This window comes from Epinephelus moara, chromosome 7 (genome assembly GCF_006386435.1).
Source record: "Epinephelus moara isolate mb chromosome 7, YSFRI_EMoa_1.0, whole genome shotgun sequence".
In the NCBI taxonomy this organism is placed as follows: domain Eukaryota; kingdom Metazoa; phylum Chordata; class Actinopteri; order Perciformes; family Serranidae; genus Epinephelus; species Epinephelus moara.
Window position 1 is genome coordinate 28,533,408 of NC_065512.1, and position 12,302 is coordinate 28,545,709.

The 12,302-nt window shown below is 39.5% G+C and overlaps 1 protein-coding gene across 4 annotated transcripts in view; it reads left to right on the forward strand.

Moving 5' to 3' along the window:
* The window catches only part of stxbp5l (syntaxin binding protein 5L), a 175,868-nt gene that overhangs the window by 25,934 nt on the left and 137,632 nt on the right, over positions 1 to 12,302 (forward strand). For all 4 annotated transcript variants that reach the window (XM_050048039.1, XM_050048040.1, XM_050048041.1 and 1 more), the window contains exon 2: positions 3,212 to 3,309. In XM_050048039.1, coding sequence (XP_049903996.1) covers positions 3,212 to 3,309 — 98 coding nt within the window. The remainder of the gene's footprint in view (positions 1 to 3,211; positions 3,310 to 12,302) is intronic.

Below are 12,302 nucleotides of genomic sequence, written 5' to 3' on the forward strand. Positions count from 1 at the left end.
GGTCACCAATTAATCTGTCCCCAAGCTGCATGTCTTTGGACTGTGGGGGGAAGCCGGAGTGCCCGGAGCACCACTGTGCAGCCCAACACTACACTATTTTTTCTTATTTCTTTTTTTGAAATAGACAATGCCGTAATAGAATCTTGATACATATTTGATCAGTGCTTCCTAGTTTGACCAAAGTTCATGGAGTGATTGACATGATTGACAGCTGGGTTAGAGACTCCTCGGCTTGCATTGGTTGTTTCTGCTGAGTTGTGGTCTGATTCTAGGGAATGCCATTGGAGGCAGTAGAAAGAGGGGGAGGGACATGATTTTTTTTCACAGACTATCTGTCTCATGCACTTCTATCAGAATACAGTGACAGTTTCAACAAGTATGACAAAATTTTTTCTTAAACGTTACAGACTTTTGCTTTAAAATGTAGTCATGTTTGGCATTCAGTCCCCCAATAACATCCTGTATCATGCAAGAATAATACATAAAATCATGCAAGAGAATTACAATCTCAAAGCCATGCCATTTTGAAATTGCGTAACTCTACAAAGTGCTCGTGAATGTGTGCTTGGGTGGTGGTGTTGTGGCTAATGGTGTGCATCTTAATGTCCTACTGTAATGCCTTCCAGATGCATACATACTAAGCAATATCATACATTTATTCAGGGTTATTTAATGGCCACATAATGGAAAGTGTATTCAAAATGGGTGACATTAATGAAAATAGAAAGTGACAGGAGAAGGCCAGCAGTTGTTGTGTACAATGTGATCCAAGTCCTAAACTGATGAATTACGGATGTTATATTCTTTATAAATAGAATTCACAGGGAATAAGATGAAACATCGCAAATACATTAATCATAATGAGAGGAGGCTTTTCATATCAACATTGACTGTGTGTTGATTCAGTATAGATTTGCTGATCAGAATGTTAGCAGGGGATGTATGATGCTATGTTTATTGTTTTTATCCCTTGCAAAAAGGTAATTTATGCTGTTGTTTACTACTACATTTGTATGCAAGGCACTTGTTGACCTGAGCATAGCAGTCACACACACACACACACACACACACACACACACACACACACACACACACACTGCACTCATAATTATGCATTATGTGTAAATAATAAAATAACATTTAGCCTTTGCACAGTCACACAGTGAAGCTTTTATTTACTGTATGTGAATGGAAAATATGTGCACCTACACCCATACTCTATAGCACATAAACACATACAGACAAGCACAGACTCATACTGAATCTGTCCTGTGGTTGCATTGGGATTCGGTGTGTCTCTGTGTTGTTTCTCATTTTCCTCTGTCAGGTCTGATCACCGCTGAGTGATTTCATTCTGTGTTTTATAACCATTTAATTCACCCACAGACTCTCATGTTATCTTTGCAAAATTCATCCTCTGCAGTATTAATGAGAGCACAAAACCCCTTTTACAACAATTCAGGCGGCTAAACAAAGGTGTTTGTGATGGTGATGAGGTGGGGGAGTCTGGCAACAATGGGTGTTATGCTATGAACAAACAAGCCACTGATGACTTCATTGTGGGTTCAGAACTGGAGGTTTATTATTGACCGATTTCTGTCAAGAATTTTACAGATGAAATATTGTTTCTTTTTAAATATTTGTTCATGGTGGTTATTGGCCTTCTCTGAGAACTAATTGGATATTTTCTTTGCAGTACGCAGTCTGAGGCTTTCATTACAACTAATGTTGACAAGATTTATTATACTCATGACAGGCCCTGCACAAAGGTGCTTTTGTGTCAAAAATCTCTTCCTTGTTTACCCATTCACTAGTTCTTAAAGTAAGACCATTGTCATTGTGGGATTGTTTGCAGAACTTTTTTTGGATGGGAAAAAGACAACAACAGAACTACATATTTATTTACAATGCTCTGCTAAAACAGGGACTCTGTGTCAGACAGTGTTGCTGTTATGCATAGTCATCAGACATTTTTATTATCTGTATCATTGTTAAAGTGCTTTAAACAGTAATTTCTCATGCTGCAGTTTGCTGACAAAACTGTAATATTATTCATCTAACATTTCCATTAAACACTCGTGACGGCCGTGTTTTTTCATCTCCCCAGAACAGATAACTGTAAGTGAGGCACTGCTGGGAAATTTAACATGACTAATAGCAGACAGCTGCAGTGCATGCAGTGCATCTCAGAGTGGGAGTGTGAGAGACAGTGTCGTTCTGCCTAGTCAGGCCTTGGCATATGAATGCTGAGCCTAGTTCACTTTCAATTCAATCCAGATGCAACATTAACAGAAGCTGCAGTTTCCTGGCTATCTACACGGTGTGATGTCTTCATGTTTTATCAATAGAAGGATGCTGACCTTGGTAGTGTTTTCAAGTTTTTAAATTTAAATGAGCTTTCAGTTAATTGAAATTCAGATGCATGTTTGATGTGTTCTGTATTCATACATTTTAAAACAATGTGCAAATACAGGTAATAGTAGGAAAGTATGTTTACAACAATACTAGTGCAGTGCTCATTTGAAATGGGCCTGTTCAGAATGGGACCTTTTCTTGGCCTCTGATATAACTGTTTGCAGCTTTTTTGAGAACCGCTCATTCAAACAACTTCACACATGACACTGCAATTCATAGGGTCCTTAGCAGTACACATGCAAAGTGTGAAGTCAATTGGATGAACGGTTGTTGAGAAAATCGAAGGACAAACAGACTCCTCCATTTTAGTTGCAAGTATTTACTGTTCACAATATGTCTGATTACTATCACAGCAGCAATCAGACACATGAAAATTTCACAGGAAAATGTTTTTTTATACTTACAAGCCAGTTTTACAGTTGATAAACAGCAGAGTGGCAGTCATAGAAATATTTGTTGTTACTGACAAAACCTAGATAAAATGATGAGAATAAGAAGTAAACGCATAAGCAATATTCTTGACATCGTAAGTTACCTGCAACCATTTTTTCAGAAAACAAACGCTTTTCAGATGATTTATTCATCTATTTTTTTGTAACAGATTAAAGGTTGAAGTTGTAGAAAATGTACATTTAGCTTTTAAAATTGACAAAGCTTTGACTGGATTCATGACACAATAGGATGTCATAGAGGCAGGCAAAATCATTCAATGATATAATCATTTCATTACCCTCACTATGATCCTAACATGTTTTTCTGTTTTATTTAAAATTTTGTTTTGTGTTTGTCCTTGCAGACGGTGCGCCATGGTTTCCCTTACCAACCCACTGCTTTGGCCTTTGACCCTGTGCAGAAGATCCTGGCAGTTGGCTCCAGGACAGGCGGCGTACGGATGTATCCTTAAACCCTCATCTGCTCACTTTCTCCCTTACTCTTGTCTGGAGACACACAAGACAACTGTATATTTTTGTATGTGCAGTAAATACCTCACCTGGCCTTAGCCTCTGTTTATTATTGTGCATTATAGAAAAACAAATACAATTAAACATAATCCATCATAGTAAACAGTATACTTGTGCTCACATTATCCTGCACTCTGTTTTGACAGTGTAAGAAGAAATGGAAGTATTTAAAAAAAAAAAGATCCCCAAATTATGTCATGTTATATCATCCTATCTATGATTTTTTTGGGCTGGTATTTAGCAGGCAGAAGAGCAGTTAATGTGAAGTTATTATTGCCATAATAAGCATGATTAATTAGGACATATTTAAAAATAAAAATACACTTCACTATTAACAAATTAAATGCAAATATGTACTAGACATAGATGCACAATGGTTACAAGTGTAAGTAATAGTGATATTTGTCAAACCCATGACCTATACTAGTATCAGGAGAAATATCACTGTCCACAGTAATAGATTATCTTCTGCTACACAAAGCTGTGGCAATGCTGTAGTGTGTCTCCAGGCAGGGGTCTTCCTTCCTCCACTCCTCCCCCTTATCCTCTCATCCCTCTTTCAGCCCTGTCACTTCATGTTGCTCGGCTGTTATGTCGCAGGCTCAGAACTGTCTATCCAGTAGTCCATCCCCTGGGTCACCCGGTCACAGGGATGGGAGAGGACGTGTGAGTGCAGCCCAGGTAGGAGATTACACCCTCATAAATACCCAGGGTTCCCAGTATGCCTTTAGGGAAGCAAGCAATTATTGATGCTGCAGCAGCCGCACTGCTGGCCCTGCTGGGGTAATAGATGGACAGTGATTTCTCTGCTGAAAGAAACAGAGAAAAAAGAGACAGAGGAAGATGTGACATTGTTTGAATATTTGAAAGAGAGGGAACGAAATGGAGAATAGGAGGCTCCCTCTAATGCCTGATTGTGAAGCGAGGCTGTGATTTCAGCTGGATGGAAGCCCTTGAGTGACTTAGCATTTATATTGACATGCTGCACACACCTTTATCTGCTCCCATGTGGCCTGTCACTGATTCTCTCTCTCTCCCTCAATTGCGTGCTCTCACATACACACATTTCTCTATTTTGCTGTTTCTTATTCAGCTTCGCCCTCCATCGCCTTCTGTGTAGAGGACCTTTTTCCCCCCTTATTTCTGCTTATTTATTCAATTCACCCTTCCTCTGTCCTTCACAGCCAGTCTGAATGTTCTTCCTTTTCTTCTCAGGGCTTTGATTCCACCTGTCATCTTCTGTCATGGACTCTGTTTTTATTCCTCTACTGCTTTTCTAATGCCTTTCTCCTCTCTATGTCCCTTCCTTTGTAGCTTTATTAGTACTCTATACAGTGGTAGTCATTGCAGGGATTTCCTATGCTCCATTTCTACTTCGTAAATGGTACAATAGTAAGTCCTGCCTTTTGTTTTTATTCTGCATCAACACATGTTAGTATTGCACACACAACCAAACAGGGATATTTCACCATTTAACCAGATTTTCAATTTTCTCACCCAGTCTCTTCAGGGTGGAGCAGCGTGTAAAAACAAGCACATTAAAGTGAGCACTCTGTCTCTTTCTCATCTATTTGTCTGCTGCGACTGACCCAATACCGTACACGCTGCCTTCAACACATCATTATTTGGCAGATATATATATTTTGTTCCTGTTAAGAAATCTGTATTGATCTCCAGGGGCCCAAAGTTAAAACATTCAGATGACACTATTGATCGACTGTGTGGGACTGCGGCTATGTGGGCTCTCTGTGGGAGGTGCCTTTTTTCAGTGTGTGGTGTGTAGGCATGCATGCATGGCTCCCTTAGTGCCACTGTGTATGTACAGTATGTGTGTCTGTGTGCATCAGTTTAGGCAGAAGAGTGATCAATAAATCTTAGTTTCCATGGAGTGTGGTTGCTTCATCAGAAAACAATTTGTCAATAACCTCTCCTTGCTCCGGTTGAGGTACTGTAATAATTTATCTACTCCAGTAAGGTTAGCTAGATAGAACTACCCTGCCTTATCTGAGCCATCACTACATATTGTAGGCTGTGTCTACTTTCTAAGCTGACAGCAGGAATATAACCTTTCACCTCTCATTGACATGATCGAATGAGCCAGTCAATTTCATTTTCACTCCAAAGCCTCAAAAGTAGCATCTTTAATATAAGGAAGGCTAAAGCCTTTCACAAAATAATCTTATATTTACCTTTCATACAATCTACATACGAAAAGCAATGCTATTCCAAATAACATTGAACCATTTACCTTATAGTTTTAGGTTTTTGGAAACATTATATTGTGCACAGCACTGTGGCAAGTAAATCATCAATACAACAAATCATGTTTTTTTATGATCATGTTTTTGCAATTGGTGGAACTTAAACCTTCCATAGTGATCAAGAAATAAAAATACATGAGCACACTTACTGTTGCTACAATCAGTGTATAGTGATTTGCTTTGGACAGTTTAGTTGGCGCTTCTACGGTGTCAAAATGTCTTACATTTAATATATACGGGTGAGGGAATCACAGTAGGACTGGTCTTGCTCCGGTGAATGGTGCATAGTGACGATGTCATCAGGGTTGGCGCAGTGGGTTGGCAATGAGGCTCTCTGCAGTGGGCTCCTAGGACACTCCTCCCCCTGCTTGGGGCGAGATTACCAAAATATGCTGAGATTTGGTTATTGAAAACAAATAGAACAGAGAAAGAGCATGACAAGAGAGTGTGTGTGTGTGTGTGTGTGTGTGTGTGTGTATTCATTTCATTTCTTTTCTATTTCTGTGCCAAAACCCCTGTGTCTGCTTGCTGAGTATGCATTCATGTGTGCGGTCTACCTGTGTCAATATTGTATGTGTCTCTGTGCACAAACGTGTACATGTGTGCGCGCACATGTGTTTGTCTCTTATTGGTGTTGGTTTGTGTGTTGGCGCGGTGAGAGTGGATGTAGTTTCAATAAAGGGTTCAGGTAATAGAATTGCCTGGAGTCTGATAGACAGTCAGTTCTCATAACAGTCAATCTGATCAGAGTAAAGGAGAACAAGAATGAGGTGGGAGACGCAGAGAGAAATTGAAAAGAAAAGAGAGAGGGAGGAGGAAAAAGGGTTCGTATTGATATTAACAGCTTGTTTATAAAAAAATGTGACAGTTAACATCGATCCATGTATCACTTAAAAAGCAATACTGTAAATCATTGCCAGCTTTTTTTTGAGACATTACTAGGGCCTGGGGATTTTGTTTTAGACTGTATTCATTTTTGTGTACCTGATAAACCGGCTACACCGTGTAAATAATACTCAAAGATGATACTGTAAGCTTTAGTAAATATCTTTCGATACTTATTGGTAATGTCTCTGAATGTGATATTGCCACTTGGAATATCAATAGGCCTGACTAAAGCTGATATTGCATGTTCTCCTCTATCAACTCAAGACACTGCCAAGGCTTTTGCCCTGCCAGAAATCTGTTGACAGTGCTGAGTAATCGAGATAAGTTAGCCAGCATAGACAACAGGCCTCTGCTTGTTGCTAGGTAAGAGGACGACTGCGGTTTTGCTTTTGAGGACAAATTCTCTCATCAGCAGCCACATGTTGTTCAGTGGCCAGCAGCAAGCAATTAGTAAACCTAATTTGGCCAATAGAGCGTGAGCGGACAACGGGAGGAGGTCATTTTGTGTAAACACACAGCTACTGTTACAGTCTATTATAATTCACACAGTCTTACAGTGTGTGTGACAGAACAGCTTTGCACTGCCAGTTAGACAGACAGTACCATCAGATAGTCATCAATTAAGCATTCATCGTTGTCACACTGTGTCATTGGCTTTGCTGACTGTGAGAGCAGGCCTGCAAACATAACAGCTATTTTTGCAATCAGTAGCTCAGCTACCACAGAAAGTGTCCAGTGCCACAATCAGATGCTACCCAGATCAAGAGTGTTGGGTGTATTTGCATACACCAAGCTCTATTTACATGATGTCTGTCACCACTGTTAGCACAAATTCTGTTTCCAAACTTGAGCTCATTATCAACACACACGTTGCCATTGATATGAGCATATGGACACATAATCGACGAGACGTAAGTCCTGCCTAGTGACTCACTTGGTCTTGATTGAATTGCACGTAATAGGATTTGCAGCCCTCTATTTGTAAACTAGAGTGATGGTAGTTTTTACTGACGCCAAAGGTGAGCAAGCAAAAGTGCTGTTCTGGTAGTGAGACAGAAAAGGGATGAAGCAGCAAAATTAAGCTGCTCATAACCGCACACTGCACTCTATCCTTATCCTTACTGCACGCTCCACGATAATAGAATTAATGGCTCTACCCTGTAGTTTACCCCGGGATTAAAGGAAAAGTAATATGAGTTGGGCAGTTCATTTTGAATCAGAATGAAGTATAGCAAAGTATATTTTCCCTTCATCACAGTTATCACTTTTTTTTATGAGGTCTAGCCTTATTTTTTTGGTACATTGATTATTTTTTCAGTATTGTCAGAAAAGGACAAGGCCCATTGCAAGTTTATAACAACAAAGATGATTATTATCTCATATTATCTCTTACTATTATTATTATTATCTCCTTTGTTTCCTGTGTTTTTTGTGAATATGCAACGGCAGATGTTGACTGTTGCATGTTTGCCCATGACTGTGGAAATTTCCACATATGGTGCAATCACATGCATATCCAGGTGCCAATGAATGAGGGGACTGTGCTTTTTCACACAGCAATTAAGTCTGTCATAATGTGGTCTAAGTGTTCTCCACCTGCTCAAGTAAAGAGATAATGTCCTTTGTATTAATCCAAATGGTACAAATATACAAAGTTTGACAGACGATTATGTTAGAATCTTCATAATGTGACCACATAATTGACCAATCCCAATTCCCGCCCCCCTTAGTTTCTGTTGCTGAGTCAGATAACGTTAATTAAAAGATGCCGGTTCCACTTTGCTGGGCGCCACAGTGTTTATTCGATAGTTTCACAGCATCAGGCAATATAGCTTCAAGAAGCGAAAAGCATACTACAGTATGCATGGATGGATATATTGACGATGTTACCTTTCATGAATAAGGCAAAAACTGTGTCAATTTAGGCCTCTGGTCTCAACTTAAAGGGAGAAGTAGAGATTGACGATGACAAGACTATCAGTCAACATTGCTTCAGTACTCTATTACTGAATACCTTGGTGCTGACCTAACTTTCTCCTATCTTTACTGTAGAAAGTTACTTTAGGGCGGTACAGTGCCTAGCCTTACAGAGATAACATAAATAAAAGAATGTTAGCCTTGATCTGGCCATCTTAACAATATGTCAGAAACCAACCTATCCGTCCATTTTCAAATCTCTTTAACGTTGCCACCGAAATAAGGTGGAGGCAAACCTGGCTGATGTTGGTCATCTGTCATTACCGTTACTCCTTTCGATGTGGCTTTATGTTAGCTAGCTAGTTAGCTAACTTAAGATGTGAGTATATACAATGTAATGTGTCCATGAAGGTTGTGACAGTCCCCCAGCCACATCTTTTAACCATCTTCAAACATTTTTAACTAGCACATAGCATATATAAAATTAACAGGAAAGGCGAAAGTTGAGCAATGTTCTGGCTTGTTTGTTGTATTAAATATCATGTGTCTGCAGACCTGTTCCTCTTCAGCTTTCTTACATTGCGCCCTTCTTGATATGCAGATAGTGCAGATACTATCTGACTGGTAACGATAATTTTATTGCTGTTTCGGTATCATGTTGTCTAAGCCTGTATTTGCTAATGGGCTGAATCCGCAAGCTGGCAATTGTGGTGTTTTAGTGGTCTCATTTTGTCCCCCCTTCTTTTCATTAGTCCTCCTTCCTCTGGGTTCCATTAACACTGGTATTTCTGGTTTGGTTTGAAGGCCATTCATTTCCTTCCTGCTATGTAATGATCCCATCTACAGTACTAGTCAGAGGGAAAAGGAGATGTACCCAATGCCCCATGTTGCACTGCAGTTTGTTTGTCTCTGTCACAATGAAAACCCTTTATCACTTTGTTTTTTTTTTGTCACATTGACTGTAAATTTTTAGCTGTGAAACAACAGGAAGCAAGGAAAAGAGGGAGTGTATTTTTGTTTCTGTTCTCCCCCTTTGTCGTTCCCCTCTCACCTGTCCTAGCCTTTGTATTTGCTTTCTCCCCCTGTCCTCTACTGCATCCTGTCACTCTTCTCCATATTCTTCCTCCTCTCCTTTTCTCCTCTTCTACATGCTTTTTCTAAAGGTCTGCTCTTTCTGTAATGATGTATATATCAAAACGTGTATGTGCAAGAGAGAGAGTGAGACTTGATGAAATGTTGTTTATGAAAATCTTCCCAGACTGCGTAGGAAAGTCTGTAGACAGTAAAGCACTGAAAGCCTTGCAATCATAACTGCTCTGAACTCTCCCTATGAGTCATATAATGATATCGCTTGCTGTAGCAACATACTATATATCATACAGTGTTATACTGTCAAAGTAATCACCATCAATTGCTGTAATTTATGACGATTTTGTTGTAAAACACGAGACCAGTGTGTCTCTACAATCCACTGTTTCCTCTAACATTATGTAGGTAGGAAGGCTGTCCACCACGGGAACTGCCCATTGGTTCGACATCCCATTGTTCCGACCATATTAAACCCATTGTTCCGAAGTCCATTCCGAAATCATCATGATGCCCTGTGGTTAAGGTCTGGTTAGGTTTAGGCACAAAAACCACTTGGTTAGGGTTAGGAAAAGATCATGGTGTGGGTTAAAATGAAAAAGGAAGTGACAAACACATAAGCTGTGAGCCTGCTTCGCCTCAAGCCTTTCCCAGCTGACCCAGAGCTGGTCGTGGCGCACCATCAAAGTAGAAATACGCCCGCCAGGAGCCGTTCAGCACCGCGGACCATCGGACTAATGGGATGTCGGACCAATGGGCTGTCGGACCAATGACATGGACCCGTCCACCACACCCATCAAGCTCCCCACCCCACTTGACCTACGAGGAATGATTGATTTAATTCTTTCCTTTTTTAATAATAATACAATGATAAAAATAGGAAATGCACTAATTATTTTAAGTTGATGGATTGATTCCCTAAAAGGTGTAGTTCCTCTGCCTCTGTAGTGCTTCTAATGTTATTTGCAAGAATCCACCGCGCGTAAAGGATATCAACTAATCAGAGCCAAGGAGACAACCAATCAGAGCCAAGGAGTCTTTAATGCAGCTGTCAGTCATGTTAGTAGAATTGTTTAAGATGAGCTAGGCCTGTGCAAAATCCATCACATGCGATTGCCACACAATGCATGTCAGTTAGATTTGTGGCAGACTTCATCCGGCAGGTTGAGACGTCATGCAATCGTGGACAACAATATTCTTGTGAGATTTAGGCAGCTTTTTTTTTTGTTTTATAATTGGAGAGATTTCAGTTTCATTTGTCTGATTTGAAGATTATTCTGTTAACAGAATACATGTTGTGTGGCTGATGAGAGAGAGACTAAATGCATTCATATCACAGATCATAAACTACACATAATCTATTGTATATTAACACTGGACTGTGTTAAGCTAATTATTGAAGTATTTAGTCCCACAGATATGTCCCTGACTTTATCTGGCTGGTCTTTAATGAAAGCTGTTGTCTTATATGTCTTTCTTCTGTGTTTGATTATCAGGCTAATGTTTTTGATTTACTTGTGTACTTTGAAGGGGGTAGGTCTGCTTGGCTAATTTGTATCCAGCAGCAAACTGAGATGATGCTGATTTACATGTAAATTCATGTAAAATGGAGGTTGAACCATGAACAGAAATTACAGATCACCTGCAAAGCATTGTAATAGACTACTGTGTTATAGTTACGCAATTGCAGACTGCAAAAAAGCTGATATGTGGGTTTAATAACAAATAAAAAATATATAATAAAAAATCAGAATCAGGTTGGGTTGTGGGTGCTTCTGTGACCTCCTGTACAGACTGAAAGCTGCTAGAAAAGGGCTAAAAAATGTCCAAGTTGTCCTCAGCTTTTTGTCACAGCCCTCTGTTGCAGCCGCCTAATCTCATCCACCTTCCAGGCGGGGCGCAGTTCATCCCAAATGAACCTAATCACTGCTCGTGAACTGCGCTTAAACCAGGCAGCGCCGATCAAATATGAATCAAGATTATGTTCCTGCATTTTTCTATTTCTTGCCTCAAATGTGTTCAAAAACACATTTTAGTGTACTGTTTAGTAGGGCTGCGCAATTAATCAAAAAATTATCCAAATTGCTATATGGCCGAGTGCAATACCCAAATTACAAGATTCTTAGATAAATGAAAAACGTGTCACAACATACGATTATAAATATGTGTATATATACATTTTTTTTCATTCCACTGAAAATGAAATGCAAAAATACCATTCCTACCAAAATAGCAACTCATCTTGCAGTCGCAGTTTCTGTTAAAAAATACTTGCAATGCGATATACTTTTTGCATATCAGGCAGTCCCACTGTTTAGTTGTAAAATCAGAACATTTGTGAACTGGTCATGATTTTGAATGTTCAGAAAGTGCTTACTTTGTTTAGAATTAAACAGAGGTACTTTCTATTTTGTGCTGTAACGCAGTGCATCAGATTACTACAAAATATGGCCCAGCGGAACACAAAATCCAGTGCCAGAGGCTGGCTGATGTTCTCCATGATGGTCACTGTTGCGCAAATTTGAAAATGCTGTGAGAGGTAGGACAGTGGATCCTTCCTTTCTGTGCAACTACATGTGTGGAAATACTTTCTGTAGTTAGTTTTAGCTTGATTGCATTCACTTCATCTTTAGCCACTGAAGTGTTAAATAGCAGCTGGAGGAGGAGAAGCCTTTTGTCCTGATGCAAATTAGGATACTCTGTGTAGAAAACTACCAAGTGTATCAATGTTCCATATTATACAGGATTAATTACAATGATTAAAATAATTATA